Source organism: Pelodiscus sinensis, chromosome 4 (assembly GCF_049634645.1).
Source record: "Pelodiscus sinensis isolate JC-2024 chromosome 4, ASM4963464v1, whole genome shotgun sequence".
In the NCBI taxonomy this organism is placed as follows: domain Eukaryota; kingdom Metazoa; phylum Chordata; order Testudines; family Trionychidae; genus Pelodiscus; species Pelodiscus sinensis.
In genome coordinates, this window is record NC_134714.1 from 123,818,971 (window position 1) to 123,840,221 (window position 21,251).

The 21,251-nt window shown below is 58.2% G+C and overlaps 1 protein-coding gene across 1 annotated transcript in view; it reads right to left on the reverse strand.

The window, feature by feature from the left end:
• PKP3 (plakophilin 3) overlaps nucleotides 1-20,890 on the reverse strand; it is a 43,410-nt gene extending 22,520 nt beyond the window's left edge. The window contains exons 1-2 of the mRNA XM_006131652.4: nucleotides 20,731-20,890; nucleotides 8,134-8,323 (exon numbers count right to left, since the gene is read on the reverse strand). Of these exons, the coding sequence (XP_006131714.3) occupies nucleotides 8,134-8,323; nucleotides 20,731-20,769 (229 nt within the window). The 5' untranslated portion in view covers nucleotides 20,770-20,890. The remainder of the gene's footprint in view (nucleotides 1-8,133; nucleotides 8,324-20,730) is intronic.
• Nucleotides 20,891-21,251: the final 361 nt, after the last annotated feature.

A 21,251-nucleotide genomic window follows, 5' to 3' on the forward strand; every position in this document is an offset into this window, starting at 1 on the left:
GGCTCTGTCTGTGTAGGGGGAAAAGCTCTGCCAAGCAGGCCTCTCCTCCTGCCCCTTATTTAAGTGGAAGGGTTCCCCGAGGAAGCTGAACTCTCCCCTCCCCACCCCCTTTCCCAAACACACTTTCCCTTTGTTAGGGCCAGCCTGTTTACCAGCAGCCTTAGGTACAAAGGGCCTTTAGAAGGCAACCAGCTGGCAGGAGTCCTGGAGATTGGAAGGGAGGAACCCGGACAGCAGCATGTGAAGAGGCTGGTGAGTGATTTGTGCACCCTGGGAGATCTGTGCTGAGACCCAGCGTGGGTCTCAAGTCGAGCGTGTCCAGTGGGCTTCAGCTCAGTGCACGACCGAGATTTGTCCCTGTTACGAAATCATCAGCCGAGCTAAGAGCGGCCGGGGGTGGCTTGCAGAATCACTGACACCAGCGTCGCTCCAGTAACGTCGCTGGAGATCTCCCTGGTTTATGCTGGTGTCAGGGAGAGGAAAACCAGGGCCTAGCACAGTCAGTAGGGTTACCAGGTAGACCCTGCCAAAAAACCGGACACACTTGAGCAGTGGGAGAGGGACCGGCCGGGAGGGGGGCAGGGCTGGCTGAGAGGGGGGTGGGAAGCAGAGCTGGGGGGAGGGCCGCGGGGCTGGCTGGACGGAAGGGGAGGGGGCCGGGAAGCAGAGCTGGGCAGGGGTGGGGGGGGTCGAGGGCCACTGGCTGCAGCCGGAGTCCAAGGGGCCGCGCCCCCCGCAGGTGCTCCCTTGAGTTGCGAGCAGAAGCTGGGCTAGGGGCGGGGCTGGGAGTCCCAGTCCCAGTCCCTGCCCTGCCCGGCTTTTGCACGAGAGCACAGGCTCCCAGCTGGGAGGCGGGGCTGCGATTGACACTGGGAGTCTCTGGTCACGAGCAGAAGCCGGGCGGGGGGAGTGGCTGGAAGTCCCAGTCTCCACCCCATCCAGCTTTTGCACGTGACCAGAGGCTCCCAGCACCAATCGCGCCCCGCCTTCCAGTCACTCCCCTGCCCCCGCCAGGTTTCGGTCTGGTGCCCAGCCGAAAATTCAGAAAATACCAGACATTACACATGTCCGGTATTTTCTCAATTTTTCTACTGGACAGATAGTGCAAATACCGGCCTGTCTGGTAGAAAACCAGACACCTGGCAACCCTACGCAGTGTAGCTAAAGCTGGGTTAGCTCAGGCTGATGCTGAAGGTGGGGGGAGGCTCCCTATTTCTATTGGGAGGCCTGAACTTAGGAAGCAAGATGTGGGATTTGTGGAGACCCCCAAAGGACATTTAATGGGGACCTGCAAGGAAGAAGCACCTGCCACTGTGCTGTGTAACCCTCTAGGAGGGAAAAAGGCCCAGTGGGATCTTTTCTTAACTGATATTATTCCTCCTTAAAAAAAACCCAAACCCTCAAACCTTTGTAATATCAAGAATGCAAAGTGTGGTTTTTCCCAGAGTCCGCCTAACCCAAGAGCTCTGTGGTTCTCAAAGCCTGGGCCCCCTCACCCACTGATGTTGGTCCTATCAAAGATACAACACACCTGGTTTCTCTCATATTCTGCGACCGACTCAGCTACCCTGAGACTGCCTCAGGAAAGGCAGCTCCCCCAGCACCGGCGTGAGTGACACGGACCAGCCGAAACTCCATCAGCTTTCATTTGCAGTGCAATCCGCCCACTAGCTCACCAGCAAGCCAGACAGTCACCCACGGTAGCCAGGGGCTGAATTTCTGTGTGCTCAGCGCCTCTTAAAATCCGGCCACTCAGTCAGGTGCCTAATTGGGAGGCGTCTGTGTTGATACTGTCCAATTTGCTCCCTCTCCACACAGAGTGAACAACAAAGCTCCTCTCCTTTGATTGAGCCTGTTTCGGCAGCTACACCCTCCTCACAGCGAGCATGGTGCAACTTGCCCTATTGACAATGTTTGCAGGGGAGCTGCAGCCATTAGAGACAAGGCCAGCAAGGTAATAGCTGTTAGTGATACTCAGAGCTCTGTGGAGCTCCCACACTTGTCTCCCTCCCCAGAAGAAAATGGTCCAATAAAAGCTATTACCTCCCACCCTTTGTCTGTGGAGTCTATTGACTTAATGAGAGAGATCAGCTTTCCAGCAAGGGAGGAGAGGCAGGCTGGGACGTGAAACCCTATGGAGAGGCCAGCCCGGCCCAGCATTCATTCACTAAGCACCAGGCTGAGCTAGTCCGTCTCCCCTCTTGCTTGCTCGAGTCCCTATCCATGCAGGACCGTGGCTGGAGCTCATTTAACGGACGAGCTTTGGTGCCTACTCAGTGACCGCTGGCTCGATAAGATGAGCGGCTCGATAAGATGAACATGGGGCCTGCCTGGGTTCTTTTTGAGACATCCGGCTCCCCCGCTCACTGCCGTTCGTAGGGCTGCGTTCATTTGCATACTGATTGGCATGGGGGCCCCGCCTCTGCCCACTGCAAACCCTTCCATGTGGGACTGGAGAAACCATCCCAGGAGGCGGCACAATCGGCACCTCTGAGGAGAGGCTTGGATAGTGGGGAGGCTGCAGGTCAGGGCGGGGGTACATTGGGAGAGCACTTTGGGGACCTCTGCACGGTACCAGGGCGCCCTCCGTCAACTTTCTACCACTTGGGAAAGCCAAGGGCTGACGGGCACAGCCACAGCAGGGATGGGCAACCAGGATTGAGTGGCCTTCCTTCACCTCAGTGGGCCACAGCAGCCCGGCGCCCCCTGCAGCCCCATGGCCCCCCTCTCTGCCCCCTTGCCCCCCGTGACTGTCGCACACTGGGGCACTGGAGCCCCATACATCCCGCCCCTCCCTCTCCCTCCCAGAGCGGGCGCGTGAATCAGAGGGCCATGCCAACATGAAGAAGACCCGGCTGAGTGGCAGCTGGTGAGGAAGCTCGCAGCCCCACGCTGGGCCTTAGCCAGGGCTCTCGTTGCAGCGCAGCTCCAAGGGCAGCTCTCCCCCACAGAGAGAGGCTGTTCGAGAGGCGCACGCTGACTCGTTAACGGCTGGAGTTTGGGGCAGGAGAGAACAGGCACAAATGAGTTAGTGTCTGAAGGGGCGGGGCACTACTCCGGTTGCCAGGGAGACAGCACAGGTGGCATTCTCCCTATCAGTGAGTAGCCAGGCTGACCGATAACGCCAGCCACCCGTCTCTGTGTGGGTAAACAGGCACCTCCCCCCGCGCTCAGGAGGTGGAGCCCCAACTGCCCCCAGAAGCTGGGAGTGCCAGTCCTGGCTCTGGAAACATAAGACCACCCATATTGTATCAGACCAAAGGTCCATCTAGCCCAGTATCCTGTCTTCTGATAGTGGCCAGTGCCAAGTGCTCCAGAGGAAGTGATCCAGCCTGTCGCCCATTCCTAACTTCTGGCAAACAGAGGCTAGGGACACCATCCCTGTCTATCCTGGCTAATAGACATTGATGGATCCCCTCCTCCAGGAATTTATCTAGTTCTTTTTAGAATCCCGTAACAATCCTGGCTTTCACAACATCCTCTGGCAAGGAGTTCCACACGTTGACTGCACTGTGTGAAAAAATACTTCCTTTGTTGATTTGAAATCTGATGCCTATTGATTTCTTTGGGTGACCCCTAGTTCTTGTGTTGTGAGGAATAAATGACACTTCCTTATTTATTTACATTCTCCACACCGGTCATGAATTTATAGGCCTCAGTCACAGCCCCCTTTAGTCATCTCTTTTCCAAGCTGAAAATACGCAGCTTTATTAATCTCTCCTCCCATGGCAGCTCTTCCATACCCCTCATCATTTTTGTTGCCCTACCCATTTCCAATGCCAATATATCTTTTCTGAGATGGACACCCACATCTGTGTGTGTGCCCAGCCCCTGAGGCCCTGCTCCTGATACGTGCATACTTAGAATACAGAAATCCTCTTACTAAGCTGGTGAGCACCCAACCCTTCCCATGAGGAATCAGAGCATGCCCCCACTCAGAGCACATGCATGCCTGAGAGGCACCGCATGTCAGGGTGCGCAGAGTTCTCAGGACAGCCCCACCAGCCCAGCTGTGATGAACACACGGCGCTGGACCCTCAAGGCAGCGTGACTCACACTCGCTGCTCCTCGCTTGCTGGACTCCTGCCAGCTCCTCCTAGCTTCCCCAGCGCCCTGCCTGTCTAGATGGCTGTGACAGAGCACCCTGTCATGCGCCGCCGGCCCCACGCCCCCACCCTGGCCCAGCAATGCAGGTTCACCCTTGGGAGCAAGGCAAAAGCCAGTGAGTACAATACACCCAGGGAGCCCGCTAATGTTTTACTGCCCATGTGTGGAATGACTTTTGTTATGTGCACTGCTATGAAGGTGATGTGCCATATTGGTGCACAAAGCAAAAGTCATTCTGGACATGGACAGTGTGTGGTGGGGATGGAGCAGAGGGGTTGGGGTGAGACTCTGGCTGGGGTTGTGGGTTCTGGACTTGGCAGTTGGCAGCCCCAGTGCCTCTGGGCCTGCTGCATCAATAATAAATGTAAAAAATGGCTTGAGCCCAGGGGTGGAAGTAACAAATTTCTTTCAGGCACAGCACCATTGCAACCCCCATATGTGTGTGGGGGGGAGCCTCAGGCCAGTAGAGTGGGGCTGTGTGGGGGGGAGTGTGAGGGGCTCAGGTCAGGAGGTTGGGAGGGGGCTCAGGGCAGGGGGTTGGGGTGGGGGGGCGAGTGTGAGGGGCTCAGGGCGGGGGGGGGGGTCTGCTTCACCCCCAGCTTCAGACTCCATCTCAACAAAGGGCAAGTGGAAGAAGCCAAATGGCAGCAGCCTGGAGGGGTGTGGGGCCAGGCTGTGGTGCTGCTCCCAGTGCCAAGAAGGAGCTGGCGAAAGCTCTACCGAGGTCTGGCTGTAGCCCTGCCTACGAGGAAGAAGTGGTGTGGCACTGAAAACATCCCTAGTTACGACTGCGGCTCATCACTGGCGGGCAGGACTCATACCCGTTCTGCAAACAAGGAGACGAAGGCGGGAGCGGAGCAGCAGGGGCTGATCCCTCCTCACTGTTACTTTAAGGGCTTTGGCAGCCCCAGGCCTGCACAGAGCGGGGTTGGCTAGAGGTTAGGGAATGCGGTGAGGGGACGTAGGGTTGTAAGCTGACTTTGCCGTGAGTGCGGATGCCTCCGGCTACAGCAGAAGCATAAACCCAGGGAAAAGTTGTGCTGCACAGGGAGGGGTGACGCTGGATTGAGGTCACGTGTGTTACTTGCACCTGATTTAGCCTCAGACGCTTGCCTTACTGTAGACAAAGGCCCGGGGTTAGGCGGTGGGTGAATACAGAGCTGGGGAGGCAAGCCCTTAGCCCGCCCCTTCTGCCTGAGAACCCGCCCCTGCCATCCATGGCTCCTATAGGTGCCCCCCACCCTTGGAGCGCTTGCGGCCTACAGCCTGTCCTCCCCCAGCATGGGTGGCCCGCTCACCCACCCAGTACACTTGCAGTCTGCAGCCCACCCCTCCAGGCACTATTGGCCCTGCAGCTCCAGCATCCTCAGCCTCAGTGTGGGGTGGGAGGTGCTGGCAGCACAGGGCTGAAGCACAGGCGCTGAATGGGGCAGGCCTGGGGGGGCAGAGCATGGGCAGGGTGAGCCAAGTACTTTGGGAAGGCCCTGCCTTCCCCTGCCTCTTCTACCTGCCACCCCTGGCATGGTGCCGTCTCCTTGGGAGAAAGAAGAGGGGAGACTTTAAGAACTAGGCCTCTGTGTCTCAGCCAGGTGCCAGGGAGCTGAGGGGTTAGGACCTTGGGCACATCGGGCAGGGGGCTGCTATCCAAGTGCTATGAGACTGTGGCCCTGAACTTCCAGAGCAAGGCTGAGTTCAGGCAAGCCCAGGGCTGGAGCACCTGCCAGCCAGGTAGAGGGTGGGTGATACCACCTGGAGTTGCTAGCCTGATGGGGAGGGGCAGGTACCAGGATGGCAAAATACAAGTGTGTCCAGGGCACCATTTTCCCTATGTCCAGCCCTTCCCAGGTGCACGCTTAGGGGCGCCAGTCTCTTTTAGTGAACAGAGACAGGCAGCTGCAGAGAAGGCCTGTCAGGTTGCAGGGAAGCAGCTAGGCCAAAATTCCAGGACAGGGCGTGGGTGCAGCACTCATAATTACAATGGGATGGGGAGAGAGCAAAGGGAGGAGAAGCCATAAAGGCAGCTCCAGGTGTGCGTGGGAACAGCTGGGCTGCTAGGAAGAGGCTCAGGTCCTGGCAGTTAGGACGGGGGAGAGAAATGAGAATGGAAGGGGGAAGGAGACACCCTTTGGCTTTCTCCACTGCCTTCCAGCCAGCAATCTCAAACTTGGCAGGAATTAATCAAGTCAGCCCTCAGAGATTGTTTGTGCAACACCTAGAATGGGCCCTTTGTCCATGACATGGGCTCCTTGGGGCTACCAGAACACAAATAATAAACAGCATCCCCCTTGGTAGATGATTCTCATTGGACAAGTGGGGAACTGATGCACAGGGAAGCTAAGGAACTTACCCGAGGTCATACAGGAAATCGGTGGCAGAGTCCAGATTAGCATGGATGGACCTGACCCTGCACCAGCAGGCAGTGAGTGTGACACTCACTCATTCTGAGGGGGGGAGCTTTTTACATTCGCCTTGCACTAGTGCGAATGACTGCTGGAGTGCAGAGCAGTGAGGGGGCTCCCGTCCCAAATCTCCAAATTTACAGTCCTGGGTTGTAACAAACCATCCTCCCCAAAGGATAAAGGCACAAGGGGCTGGAGGGGATGGGGGTGTGGGAGCTTAGTTTCCTTCAGACCCTCAAAGATACACTCTAAACACAGTGCTACTAAGTGAAACATGAAATAGCGACGCACACTCCACTGCCACACATCAATGAGAGACAGAAAACACTTGGATCCGCCATCCCACATCAGGTCTGCCAGGTGCTGTATGGTCCCTGACGTGGGGGAGTTAGAGATCATGCCCCAAGTCCAGAGGTCAGCTAGTAGGGCAGACCTTTCCCTGGGGGTATGGGAGCAGACAGCACCCTGGGCAAAACCCAAACCCCGGATTGCACAAGGGCTCAGAGCCAGCCATGCCAGCGCACACAAACAAACAGCCCCCCCAGCCAGTACTGGAAACCTGCCAGGCCTAATCCCCATGGCAGGCAAGCTGCTCCAGTTGCTGGATTGTGGCTCCTTGAGGCCTTGTGAGGCGCCTAGAAAGCAAGGGGGGGGGAGGGCTGGAGTGGAAACCCACTGCCCGTGTACCAACTGGCATGGGGCAGCCCTTTCCCCCGGGGGGAGTGGGGGGGAGACACTGTAACCCTTTGCCAAAAATAACCCTAGGAAACGAATCCTGGCACCTTCCCAGAGCTGCGGCCCTGGCTCCTTGGCAGAGCAGGGGACAGATAAACACCCCTCCAGCCCCTTGCAGCCCAGACTGGGGGGCAGCAAAGCAAAGAGTCATGCCCCCCGCCCGCCCCAGGATCAAGGAGGGGGTGGGGGCGGGGGCAGGGGCTCAGAACTGGGCAGGCGGGGAAGGCCGCCCTAGTGTGCAACCATGCAGGGCTGTTGCACAACAACAAAGAGCGCTGCAAAGCCCGGGCTGGATCCCGCAGGGAGGGAGCCAGCAGCAGCTGGGAGCTTCTCGCTTTGTTACTGTCTCGTTGCTGGCGAGACTCTCCAGGGGAGCGGACAGTGGGGCACAGTTCACCCCCCTTTCCACCCAGCCTGCTCCACACGGCCCCATTCCTTAGCCGCTGGGACCTGGCTGGAGCCCTGATCAGTCCCCCCCATTTTCCGGGGAGATTTCCCCCACCCCCTAGTTCGAGCTCCCCCCTGTCTGTACAGCGCTCCCCAGAGAGGGCAGGCAGCAGCGGCCAGTGCAGGAAGGCCAGTCACCTCTGAGAGAGGCAGAGCTCCGCAGCACTACGCACTCGGGGGCTGAGCACCACACCAGTCACAGACGTTGGCCAGTTGCTCCTCCTGCAGCTCCGCCTCCCTGCCCCCCACGCTCTCCCCTGCAGACAGGTAACAAGAATCAGCCCTATTGTACAGATGGGGACACTGAGGCACAGAACAGCAAAGTGCTGTCACCGAGCGAAGCCAGGCCCAACTCCCAGTCCCCACCCCCTATTTAATCCCATCCCCGGCAGAGCTGACAGATGAGAGGGCTTGGAGCCCGGCCCGGCCTGTGCCCTGCCCTTACCTTTGACCTCGAGGCAGTCAAGCCCAGATCCGTTGGTCCTGGGGGCAGACCCGCTCTTCTGCAGCATCCTCATGCGCACCTGCTCCTGCACCCGGGCGCTCTTCAGCAGCTCGGCATCGGGGGTCTCTTTGCTCTTCCTGCCCAGCTGCTGGTCCGAGGGCAGTGCCAGGGAGCACACGCCGGCCTCCGGCTGCAAAGCCGACAGGAGGAAGTTATTCTCCTGCATGGCTCCTGTCCCGGCTGGGTGGGGCGCCTGGCTCGGTCTGCCCCGGGACCTAGACCCTGTCAGGGAAAGGTCCCACTATTCCTAACACCAGCTCCGCTTCCGTCTTGCCGAGTCCCCGGGGAGCTGGGGGCTGCAGCAGGAGAGCGGGCGAGGCCGGCTGCCAGATCCCGCCTGGGGAGTCCGTCAGAGCTGCTCTGGGGAGACAGCAGCAGGCACCCCCAGCCCACGCCAGCCCTGTCCTGGCCCAAGTGCTGGCTTCCTGGGATGGGACTCCACCAGACAGGGTTACACCCCTCTGCCTAGCCACTGACATCAGCAAGGAGGCCGGCTTCCCACACAGCAGGTCAGCCAGTTCCACCTTAAGCAGGTGAGGCCTCTGGCAGGGGCTGGGCTTCCTGGGCTTTTAAGGTGGTATTCCTGGGATGCACAACCTGCCTGGCCACGCCTGGCCCGCTGAGGAAACCAGCACAGGCAGTTACTGCAGCCGCCACCCTGTGCCTCAGGGGCCAGCGCAGCTGGGAGGGTTGTGGGGATGCTGGCACCCTCCTCCCACCCAGCCTGCGGGGGGGCTGTGGCCGTGATGTGACAGCATCGGGAGAGGCTGAGCGGAGACGCTGCCCATTGTGCTGCTGTAAATCCTAGGGCGACGGACCAGGCCAGGGGTGAGCACTAAGCGGCCCCCGTCGGCAGATGCAGCCGCTCGCAGCTCCCATTGGCCGCAATTCGCTGTTCCAGGCCAATGGGAGCTGGCCACCGGGGCAAGAAGGACCCATGGAATTGCAGCCCCAAACGCCATAGCGCACGTTGGTGGGGCTGAGCAGAGGACGCTGTGCATGGGGCCATGTCCAACAGGCACAGGGCAGTGTGTATGGGCTGCGACCCGGCTCCTGTGGGCAGGGCACCGGAGCCAGCCAAGGGGGTAGCCGGGGGCTGTATGGCAGGGCAGGGCAGAGCAGCGGTAGTTGGTCAGTGACTTGGCATGTAGCGAGGGGTAGATGGCTGTGTGGGGTGTGGCCAGGTGTGAGCTGCAGGCTCCTGCCTGCCATTATGTGTGAGTACAGGCGAGCAGGGGAAGGCAAGAGAAGTTAACAGGAAGCACTGACACTCGGCCATGTTCTAGAGGCACCGGGACCGGGCCAGGATGGAGCTGAGAGAGGGGGCAGCCTCCCGCATCCTCCCTGAGAGAAGACGAGCGCAGCACCCACATGCACTGCAATCCCTGCACAGACAGCCCGCTGATGGGCTGTGTTCCCCACCTGACAGCTGACTGCCCCTGGAAACCTGACCCTTGATTGCTTTGTGCCTCGGTTCCCCCCCCTTTCTCTTCAGGGGGATCATTCACCCAGCCTGCATCTGGGCTGTCTGTGGAGCTCTGTAGGGCCCGGGGCTGTCTCTCCCCATGTGTCTGCACAGCGCCCGGTGCAATGGGACCCCGAGGCCCTACTGCAGGAGCTGCAAATGCCAGGCATCCCTTGCTGCCAGGAAGCAGAGCCAAGCCCTCCACAACCCTAAGCATCACAGGGACCTATTAAAGGGAGGGGGAAACAGCTCGCCCTGCCTGGAGCCCTCCTGCCCACAGCCAGCAGGGGGCAATGCGGTGCATGCTGGAGACAATCCCTTTCCCTTGGGCAGCCCTGTGTGACCCAAGATCAAAGGTGCCATGGCCTAGGTGAGTGATGACTGCAGAGCCAGGCCCAGCTTAGCTTCCCCAGCCTGATGGGACATTCAAGCTGCCTCTGCCCCTCTGTTCTGTGTACCCGGCTATTAAGCCCTGTGTGACTAGCTCCAAGCACTCGCTAAGGGTGGCTCCCAACACGCTCAGGCTTTAGCAGAGGGAAACAGGAGCGCAGGTGAGCAGCCTAGGCAGTAAATCAGAGCTGGGGGTTCAAGCCCTACACCCCAGGGGTTGGGCCACACACCCCCTGTTACATTCCTGCTTGTTTGACTCAAGCATGGCCAACCCTTGCGCTTTCGGGCGAGCCAGCTTTCCAGCTTTTGAACTCAGCCGATTATGCGGGACTCCCAGCTCGTGCTTAAAAAAGAAAAGAAAAACACAAGTTTCTCGCCACCTTGGTTGCAGAGAATAGCCTGAAAATGTGACCCCTAAAGAAAAGGGACCACACAATTGTTACTTTAAAAAATCCTGTCTTTTTTAAGCCAATCTCACGCTTTGGGGGGACAACTCCAGATTTTAGTGGATCATTCTGATCACATTATTGGTGTTTGCTACACCTGTGGCTTTACAGGTGAGCTGCAGAAACATGCTGCTGCTGAGTGGGACGGTGTCCTTTTAATCTTCGGTGGGCTCTGAAGAAAAAGAAACTGCTTTGTTTAGTTGGTTGGTTGGTTATTGACATTAGACGTTTGCACCCTTAAATAAGCCTCTCCTGTCAGACTCCATGGAAGTCTTCACTGGAGAACTAGTGAACATAAGAACGGCCGTACTGGGTCAGACCAAAGGTCCATCTAGCCCAGTATCCTGTCTGCCGACAGTGGCCAATGCCAGGTGCCCTAGAGGAAGTGAGCAGAACTTGTCATCCATTTCCAGCCCCTGACAAACAGAGGCTAGGGACACCATTCCTACCCATCCTGGCTAATAGCCATTGATGGACCTAACCTCCATGAATTTGTCTAGATCTTTTTTGAACCCTGTTAAAGTCCTAGCCTTCACAACATCCTCTGGCAAGGAGTTCCACAGGTTGACTGTGCGCTGTGTGAAGAAAAACTTCCTTTTGTTTGTTTTATACCTGCTACCTATTAATTTCATTTGGTGACCCCTAGTTCTTATGTTATGAGAACAAGTAAATGACTTTTCCTTATTCACTTTCTCCATACCGGTCATGATTTTATAAATGTCTGTCATATCCCCCCTTAGTTTCCTCTTTTCTAAGCTGAAAATTTCCCAGTCTTTTAAATCTCTCTTCATATGGCACCTGTTCCAAACCCCTAATCATTTTTGTTGCCCTTTTCTGAACCTTTTCCAATGCCAATATATCTTTTTTGAGATGAGACGACAACATCTGCTCACAATATACAAGATGTGGACGTACCATGTGTTTATATAGAGATGGTGTTTCAGGTATTAAAGATGTGCTCTGGGCTTTGATGTGAACCTACTGCTGGGCCCAGACCCATCAGACTGGAGAGATGCTCCCACCATATAAAAATTATACTTGGATTCTGAACATCTCAAGAACTCAGCTTCAGGAAGACTCAGCCTTGTATATCAGGTACCGTTTACCAACTCCAGAACCAGCTTTTGAATTCCCCACCACTACACAGTTCAGGAGAGTTTGGAACTGAGCTGTTGGCCTGGGTCATCCTCCAAAAGCCGACGAACCTTAGTGCCCTTGTAACAATCCTCTGACCCACCCTGGTTCTTTCACTAGGCGGGAGGTTTGATGCGACTGTCTCTCAGCGCTCTGCGTGCAGAGCAAGTGCAAGCTGGACAGACAAAGCCCTTCTGGCCAGATTGTGTCCAACCACAGAATAAGTATAGGAGGTAAGGGGGCTATGGGAGCCCCTTTGACTCCACCCTATTTTGGGGCAGGAGGAAGCGCAACTCATGCCGGCTCCTAGGAAGAAAACAAAAATACACAGAGCACAGAGGAGGGCACAAGGGACAGGACAGGGGAAGGAGCGAGTGCACGTTGAACCTCCATGGTGGTAGGAGGCAAAGCTGAGCTCAAGGGAAGAGAGAAGTGTCAGACACAAGCCCTTTTTCATCAGGAATTGAAGCCAGTGACTAGTGACAGGAGTTTACAAGGAACCCTGTCATCCTTTGTCTTGAAACAGTAACTCCCAGCCTGCTGCTAGACCCCTGCTCCCGCTCCACCTCTGCTGCAGTGGGGTCTGATGGCTAGCACGTGGCACAGAAAGCCAGGACACCAGGGCTTTGTTCCTTAGGCAGCCCCTGACTCACCGTGACAAACTTTGGGTGAGTTGTTTTAAACCTGCGTGCACCTCCAGCCTGCACACACATACGTGAACCAAGATCATAACCTCTCTGTGCTGCTCGGCTAACGACACCAACCAGGGACAGCGGGTAATGGAGGCAAGGGAAGGCACTGCCTTCCCAAAACTGCCCAGCTGACCAGCTGCCCAAGAAGACAGCTGGGGAAAGCTGGTGCCATGCCGTGTGGGGAAAGGCTGGGGATCCGTCACACGGGGGAAGGCTGGGGATGCGCCGCATGGGAGAAGGCTGGGGACACGTCACACGGGGGAAGGCTGGGGGCGTGCTACATGGGGGAAGGCTGGGGACGTGTCGCGCTGGGGATCCGTTGCGCGGGAGGAAGGGTGGGGACGCGCCGTGCGGGGAAAGGCTGGGGACGCGTCGCGCGGGGGAAGGCTGGGGACGAGCCGCGCGGGGGAAGGCTGGGGACGCGTCGCGCGGGGGATCCGTCGTGCGGGGCAAGGCTGGGGACGCGTCGCGCGGGGGATCCATCGTGCGGGGAAAGGCTGGGGACGCGTCGCGCGGGGGATCCGTCGTGCGGGGCAAGGCTGGGGACGCGCCGCGCCGCGCGGGGGAAGGCTGGGGACGCGTCGCGCGGGGGAAGGCTGGGGACGCGTCGCGCGGGGGAAGGCTGGGGACGAGCTGCGCGGGGGAAGGCTGGGGACGCGTCACGCTGGGGACGCGTCGCGCGGGGGAAGGCTGGGGACGAGCCGCGCGGGGGAAGGCTGGGGACGCGTCGCGCGGGGGAAGGCTGGGGACGAGCCGCGCGGGGGAAGGCTGGGGACGCGTCGCGCGGGGGAAGGCTGGGGACGAGCCGCGCGGGGGAAGGCTGGGGACGCGTCGCGCGGGGGAAGGCTGGGGACGAGCCGCGCGGGGGAAGGCTGGGGACGCGTCGCGCGGGGGAAGGCTGGGGACGCGTCGCGCGGGGGAAGGCTGGGGACGCGTCGCGCGGGGGATCCGTCGTGTGGGGGAAGGCTGGGGACGCGTCGCGCGGGGGAAGGCTGGGGACGCGTCGCGCGGGGGAAGGCTGGGGACGCGTCACGCGGGGGAAGGCTGGGGATGCACCGCGTGGCAGCCCTTGGCTCTCAGCTGGGGTTGGACAGGACTTGGCTGGTGAGTGGGAGGTTGTTGAAGGCCATGGTCTTGGGGGAAGGGGTGGAGCTTGGGGCGGGGCTTCGGCTGCCTTCCCCAGCTGGGACTTCAGCAACCTCCCATGACACCAACTCACCCCTGCGAGCTGCTTTGCGATCCTGAGATGCTACGTACAGCCACAGTCCCATTAAGATCCTCTGCGCTCAGTCCCACCACCTGCAGGCCACTCAGTGTCTCAGCCCCTCCTCTTCACACCTCTGTTCCTGCTTGTTCCCTGCACGCCTCTAGGGAACGCACCAAATGCCCTGGCACGAAACCCCTCCCGAGAACCCACTTGTCCTGCAAACTGCGGCGCTAAAAAGGCCCCACAGCACGTCCCTCCAGCCATTCGCTCACTAAGGGACGTGCTGGCTCGGACTGGCCGACACTCAGGATTTCCAGTCCACAGGCCATTTCAACAGTCTGAAGGAGAAATTCCGAAGTCTTTGTATTTTGCAATCTGGCGCGCTCAGGGCTCCCAAAACTACCTTTGTTCGCACCCACTCTGGCTGCAATCGACAAAAGGCACGTGCTTTTCAATCAGTCCTGGGGCAGCCCTGCCATGGGAACTGCCCAAGGAGAAACCGAAGGCTTCCATGCTCCAGGGCCAGTAGTTTTCCAGATGTAAGGCAAGTGGACCGGAGCCTGGGAACCCCGGGTCCCAGGTGTCACAGACCCCAGAAGACAGCCGAGGACCTCCATGTTGGCGACTCCATGGCTGGGCATTTGGAAGCCCTGAGAGCCCCAGTGCCTGGCCAGGCGGGTGCGAGGGAAGCGCAGAGCACCTCTGTACACACGTGTGACTTTTAAACAAATGTTAATAACTCAAACTAACCGCACCAGGGTTAGGAATCACCTAGGCCACTGGCCCATTTCCCAGGCATCGGGGGACACTGGAGTGCTGGGGTGGGGAGCAGAGGCTGCGGGGTGGGCAGAGTTAAGGGTAATCTCATGTTTGGTGTGACTCCTGACTGGTGCCACTCCCCATGACTCTTCAGGAAAGTCCATCTGCTCTTGGCCTGCTGGACACACTACCCCAGGGCAAGAACTGGCCCAGCGCAGATGGCTGCCCAAAGGGAGTCCTGAGTGCAGCCCTGAGGAGGGGGAAGGGGATGGATAGTACCTGCATCAACCCCTTCCACCGTCCAGATCCCAGGGAGGAATATGCCATCACGCTGCAAAAATCTGTGCTAGGGCCAAGGTGCCTCACCCAGCCCCTCCCACTTGGCTCCTCCCTAGAATTTAGCTTGGTTGTACAGCGGGGACCCGGGGCAGCCAGTCCTGGCTGCAAGGGAGCGGAGCAGGGGCAGCGGGGGAAGGGAAGCACAGAGCAGGACCGTACAGCCCCCGCTTCTCCCCCGGCTGCCTGCAGACCTTGCACTGTCGTCCTCACTGGTCTTCCACTTGGCCCTTGTTAGCAGTGCCAGCCACTGACCTCTGTGGCACGTTTCCTCCTGCCACTGACATTCCGGTTCCTGGGGCTGCTCTCAGGGGATGGGTGTCCTGGCCCAGGGGTGGGTACTTGTCCCTGAGCTGGGACCCGACGGGACAAAGGACTCAGGAAGCCAGAGCAGCAGGAGGGGGTCTCTCAAGCTGGGCACTGGGGATTGGTACAAGTATCTGCAAGGGGCATGGCAGGGTGTGGGTGTCTGGAGACCTGGGTGCTAATGGGGCCCTGGATCTGAACAGCCCCCAGCTTCCCTGCCTGGATCCAGCTCCACCAGGTGCTTGGGAAGGAGCCAAATCCCAAGGTGTTGTCGGGGCTCGTTGCTGGGAATTACTCACATCAGCCTCCAAGTTGCCCCTTGGCTCATTGGCCAAACTCCAGGGTCAGGGTGAGACCTGCCGTGGCTCCCCTGGCCCTTGTGTCTCCCCACTGCTAAGGAGGGGCTGGCTGGCTCTGCGGGGAGCAGGCCAGGCAAGCTGCTCCCACAGTCTGCAAGATCCTCTCAGGCCCCCAGAGCCTGGGCTGGTGCATGGATCCCGGGCTCCCCCTGGGGACAGGGCAGGACCATGGAGCGGAACAGCCCGCCCAGCACAAGCCTGCACTGGCCCTGCGCTGCAGAGAGACGCCCAGCAGCTCCCCAGCAAGCCCAGGTTCCTCCCCAGGGGAAACTAGTTCCTATGAGGCTCCTCCCTACTCAGCACGGCATGGGCAGCAGGGCGCCAGGCCCAGGGCGGCCCCGAAACAGACCACTCTGCTGCAGCTGCCTCGCTAGAGCACAGCTCCCCACGACTGAGTGCACAGCCTGAGTGCGTACCCTGTGACGGAGCCAGGCTCACCTGCAGCGCCCATGTTCTCAGCAGAGGGCCCCTGTAGTTAGCCAGGGAGCTCCTCTCGCCAGCCCTCCAGGGGACAGCTCACCCCCAGGCCGGGGAAATGGAGCACGCAGCGGGCATGCCCGGGGAGAGCGCGCGAGTGTCCCTGCCCGACACCGGTCCCCTTTATTGTACATTTCAATTTGCAGAGAATTGATAGAGCTCATAAAAGGGATGGACGGTCGGCACCAGGGAAAGCAGCGCAGGGAAAATGAGAGTGCGTCATGGGACAGGTGCCAAGCAAACTTCCACAAGAAAGTGCTGCCAAGCCCCTCAGCCCTGCCTGCCGCCCCTGCTATCCCACTTCTGCCCCCACCGCTGCCAGCCCATCTCAGACCTGCCTGCCGCCCCTGCTATCCCACTGCTGCCCCCAGCGCTGCCAGCCCATCTCAGACCTGCCTGCAGCCCCTGCTATCCCACTTCTGCCCCCAGCGCTGCCAGCCCATCTCAGACCTGCCTGCCGCCCCTGCTATCCCACTTCTGCCCCCACCGCTGCCAGCCCATCTCAGACCTGCCTGCCGCCCCTGCTATCCCACTTCTGTCCCCACCGCTGCCAGCCCATCTCAGACCTGCCTGCCGCCCCTGCTATCCCACTTCTGCCCCCACCGCTGCCAGCCCATCTCAGACCTGCCTGCCGCCCCTGCTATCCCACTGCTGCCCCCAGCACTGCCAGCCCATCTCAGCCCTGCCTGCAGCCCCTGCTATTCCACTGCTGCCCACAGCACTGTCAGCCCATCTCAGCTCTGCCTGCTGCCCCTGCTATTCCACTTCTGCCCCCAGCGCTGCCAGCCCATCTCAGACCTGCCTGCCGCCCCTGCTATCCCACTTCTACCCCCACCGCTGCCAGCCCATCTCAGACCTGCCTGCCGCCCCTGCTATCCCACTTCTGCCCCCACCGCTGCCAGCCCATCTCAGACCTGCCTGCCGCCCCTGCTATCCCACTGCTGCCCCCAGCACTGCCAGCCCATCTCAGCCCTGCCTGCAGCCCCTGCTATTCCACTGCTGCCCACAGCACTGTCAGCCCATCTCAGCTCTGCCTGCTGCACCTCTGGTATTGCTATCCTGACTCCCCTCATCCTCAGCTAACCCTCATGACACTTGTGCCTTGCTCTGCTGCATACCCAGCTCCTGAAGCCCTGGGCTCAGGGCGGACGTGTTTGATTCCATCCAGCCTCTGTTCATTTAACCTCCAGTTCCCATATATCAAAGGCTACTGCACTCACCCCAGCCTCTCCTTATACTTGGAATCCTTGATGCTTGGAGAAGAATTTCTCCTTGGAGAATGTAGGGATCTTGGTACTGAGGTGAGGACCCCAGAAGAGGCCACAGGCCTGGAGGAGATCGGCTCCCATCCCGGGTACCTGACCACGGGCCAGATCCAAAGCTGGGGCTGAACCCCAAAATAGCATTTAACTTCAAAAAGAGGCGGTACTACAAATGAGGAGGCTAGTTACACAGACATTAAAGGAACAATCACCAGGGTGAAATGCTGACTAGCTGCACGGAAACCATTGAAAAACCGTAAAAGAGGCTGCAACAAAGTGTATTACCTGCCCTCTCCCCCAAATGGCACCAGAATCAAACAGCTGAGTAAAAGAGGTCCTTAGATTGAAAAAGGCACCCTTGAAAATTGGAAGTCAAATTGCAGTGAGGAAAATAGATGTCAGAAAAATGCAGCTGTAAAGGTATAACAAGGCAGGTTGAGAACAAATTTGAAATGCAACTAGCTAAAGACACAAATACTAAGAGCAAGACAAGTTTAAGGACATGAGAAGCAGGAAGGCTGCCAAATTGGCAGGTGGGGCACTGGACAGTCAAGGTGATAAGGCCGTTAAGGAGGAACAAAATGAATTATTTGCATCCATCTTCACTGCAGATGTTGGGCAGACTGAACTGAGGAGACTGAACTGAGGAACTGTCCTAGACTGAGGTGACAATAAAACAGATTTTGGAACAAACTGAGAAATTAAACAGTATCAGGACACCAGAACCATGTGGCATTCACCTAAGAGTTCTGAAGGAACTCAGTTGTGGAATTGCAGAACTACTTACTGTGGTAAGTGACCTAATGCTTAAATCAGCTTCTGCTCCAGATGGCTGGAGGGTTGCTAATGTAGCACCATTTATTTTTTAAGTTCAGAGGGGATCCTTGCAATTGCAAGTTGGTAAAGCTAACTTCAGTACCAAGCAAATGGTTGTAAACTAGAGTAAAGAACAGAATTGTCAGACACAGAGATGAACACATTTGTTGAGGAAGAGTCTACACGGCTTTTAGAAAGGGAGGCACGCCTCACCGATCTATTAGGATGCTTTGAGAGTGTCAACAAACATGTGGACAAGGAAGATCCAGTGTTTCTAGTGTACTTGGACTTTCAGAAAGTCTTTGTCAAGGTCCCTCACCAAAGGTGCTTAAGCAAATTCAGTCATGGGATAAGAGGGAAGGTCCTTTCATGGATCAGTAACTGGTTAAAAGACAGGAAAGAAAGAGTAGGAATAAATGGTCCGTTTTCATAGTAGAGAGAGATAAATATCAGAGTCCCCCCAGGATCTGTCCTGGGGCTAGAGCTGTTTGACATATTCATACGTGATCTGAAAAAGGGGTGAACAGTGAGGTGGCAAAATTTGCAGACACAAAGTTACTGAGATAGTTCATTCCAAAGCTGACTAGGAAGAGTTACAAAGGAGATTCACATGACTGGGCAAGAAAATGGCAGATCACTTTCAATCTTAATCAGTGCAGAGCGATGCACAACAGAAACCATAATCCCCACGACACATAGAAAATGGTGGGGTCTAAAGTCACTGTTGTCACTCAAGAATGATCCAGGAGTCGTTGTGAATAGTTCTCTGAAAACGTCTGCTCAATGTGCCGCAGCAGTGAAAAAAAACCGACCCAAATGTTAGGAGCCGTTAGGGAAGGGAATGGTAAGACAAAAGTATGAAAAAGCCACCGTATCAATCCATGGTACACTCACACCTTGAACACTGCGTGTGTTTCTGGTCACCCCACCTCCAAAAAGATCTTGGAAACAACACAGAGAAGGACAAAAATAATGATTAGGGGTCTGGAACAGCTTCCATATGAAGAGAGATTAAGGAGACTGGGACTGTTTAGCTTAGAAAAGAGATGGCTAAGGACGGATATGTGAGAGGTCTATAAAGTCATGACCGGTGTGGAGAAAGCGAACAAAGACGCATTATTTATCCCTTCACATAAGACAAGAACCAGGGGTCACCCAATGAGTTCAAAGGCAGCAGGTTTACAACAAAGTCAAGGGAGTATTTCTTCATCCTACGCACAGACGACCCGTAGAACTGATTGCCATGGGTGTTGTGACAGCCAAAAGTAGAACGGGGTTCCAAAAGAATGAGATATGTTCACAGAGGATAGGTCTATACTGACGATTAAGCAGCATGGTCACGGATGCCACACTTTGCTCCAGATGCCCCTAAATCTCTGACTGCCGGCGGCTGGGACTGGACGGCAGGGGATGGAGCACTTGATAATTGCTCAGTTCTGTTTGCCCCCTTGGAAGCACCTGGCACCGGGAGACAGGACAGGGCTAGCCGGACCATGGCTCTGACCCCGCGTACCCATTCTTATGACCTCCATGAGGCTGAGGGCCCGACTCTGTATGTGCAGTGGGGCTGCCAGGCAGGGCATTTTGCACTGAGGAGGAGCCTGCAACTGCTGGGGAGTGGGTAGAGTGTCTAGTCAGGGACAGCTGAATGACCCCCCCCCCACACCACCATGGGGCAGAGCACAGCTCCGGGATGCACTGAAAGCCAACCCACACTCCCTCCGCCCCCGCCTGCCCGGCCACTGTCCCCACTGAGCGGTGCTGAGCCAGGAGAACAGTCTGGCCACATCTCTGCCTAGAGTGACTCCCGCATTAGTCCCCCTTCTGCTTGCTCACTTGCCCACACTCCCTCTCCCTCCCTTCTCCACCTGCTGCACCCTTGGTGCTCCCCACTTCTGCCCCACGGCTCGAACTCCGGCCAGGGACCACTGCAGCTTCGCCTTTCCTCAGCGGTGTTGGGTGCAGAGGGGAGGCGTCACCTGCACCCGCCACGAGCTACGAGCAGCCAGGCGCCAAAAGGGCTCCTGCAGCTCCTGCCAGGGAAGCCCCCAAACTGCTTCACAATCTCTGCCCACCGCCCTGCCTCTTCCCCCAGTGGCGGCCGCACAGCTAGCAGAGCTCTGGCCTCGGCACCGCTAGGCCTAGTGTGGAAACGGAGGCAGGGAGCAGTGATGTGACAGGCCCAGGGGTACCCAGCTGAGGTGCAGGAACCAGCTCGTGTGGCTCCCAGCGGAGAGGTCTGTCCCCTCAGCCCCACAAGCTGAGGTAGCCACCTCGGGCCCCGCCCTTGCTATGCAGCCCCCACCCGAGTAGGGCTGATAGAGTCACTGGGGTGGCTCAGCACAGTCAATGCTCGGAGAGGGGAGCAACTGGCCCTTCACAGAGCTGGGAAGTTACTGGGCGCTCAGGGCCTTGTCTCCCTTGTGACCTGCTCTGTCAAAGCCCCACAAGCATCCCTGGGCGCTGGCCCAGGAGGTGCAACTAGCCCTTGCCCTAGGGAGTCAGCTGCTATCACCTCTCCCCCACCCCCGGCACTTCTGTGCCATTCGCAAACCCACAGCAGGAGCACTGTGGGGCTCTGACCCTTTCTTCTGCCTGGTCCAAGCATCCGCTGCCTGGCCCGAGTGCCTCAAGGCCAGCACACGGCCACCACAAGTCCCACTCCTCAAGTCCCTGCCCCGGCTGTGGCACCCCCGACTCCCACGCCCCCCAGCTGGCCACCTCACCCCAGGGGAAGCGCAGGAGCCAGCACAAAGCACAGGAGCAGACTCCCTTGGAGACGGGGCTCACAGCAGCCCAGCATCCAAGTGACTTGGAGCTGGAAAATCCTGCAGCCTTAGGAAGTGGGGGAGCCAAGAGAGAGAGAAAGAAAAAAGGCGGAGACGTACGGTGCCCAGCGGCCTGGAGCCCAGGGTGCCCTGCAGCATTCTCCTGATGACGGACGGAGCCCAGCGCCCCCCGTGGTCCCAGGCAGATCTCCCCCTCCGCCGCCGGATGGGCCAACCGAACTAACTGTGCCGTCGCTGTGGCTGCCGACTGGCACACTGGGCTGGGAGTGGGCGACACCCGCTGAGCTGATCCAACCGGTTGCGGTGCCTTTGTTGCGTGCGTGTGGTGGAAAATGCATCATCGCCTCACAGACAAGTTTGTGCGCTCCGGGGTTTGGTGGAGCCCGGCTTACGTAGCTGCGAGGGGCGCTGGCTGCGCGGCGAGCACCTTGGCACGGGCTGGGGAGGCGGCAGGCCTCTCTCAGAGCTTCGCAGGAGGAGAGCAAGGCCTGCATGGAGCTGCCATCCCAGCCCGCCCTGGATACACTCACACGTGCGGGCACGTGGGCTGGGCATCCACAGAGGAATCTGTGAGGAGGCTGGGACATTGCTTCAGGCGATGGCCCTGGGCGCTTTACAAG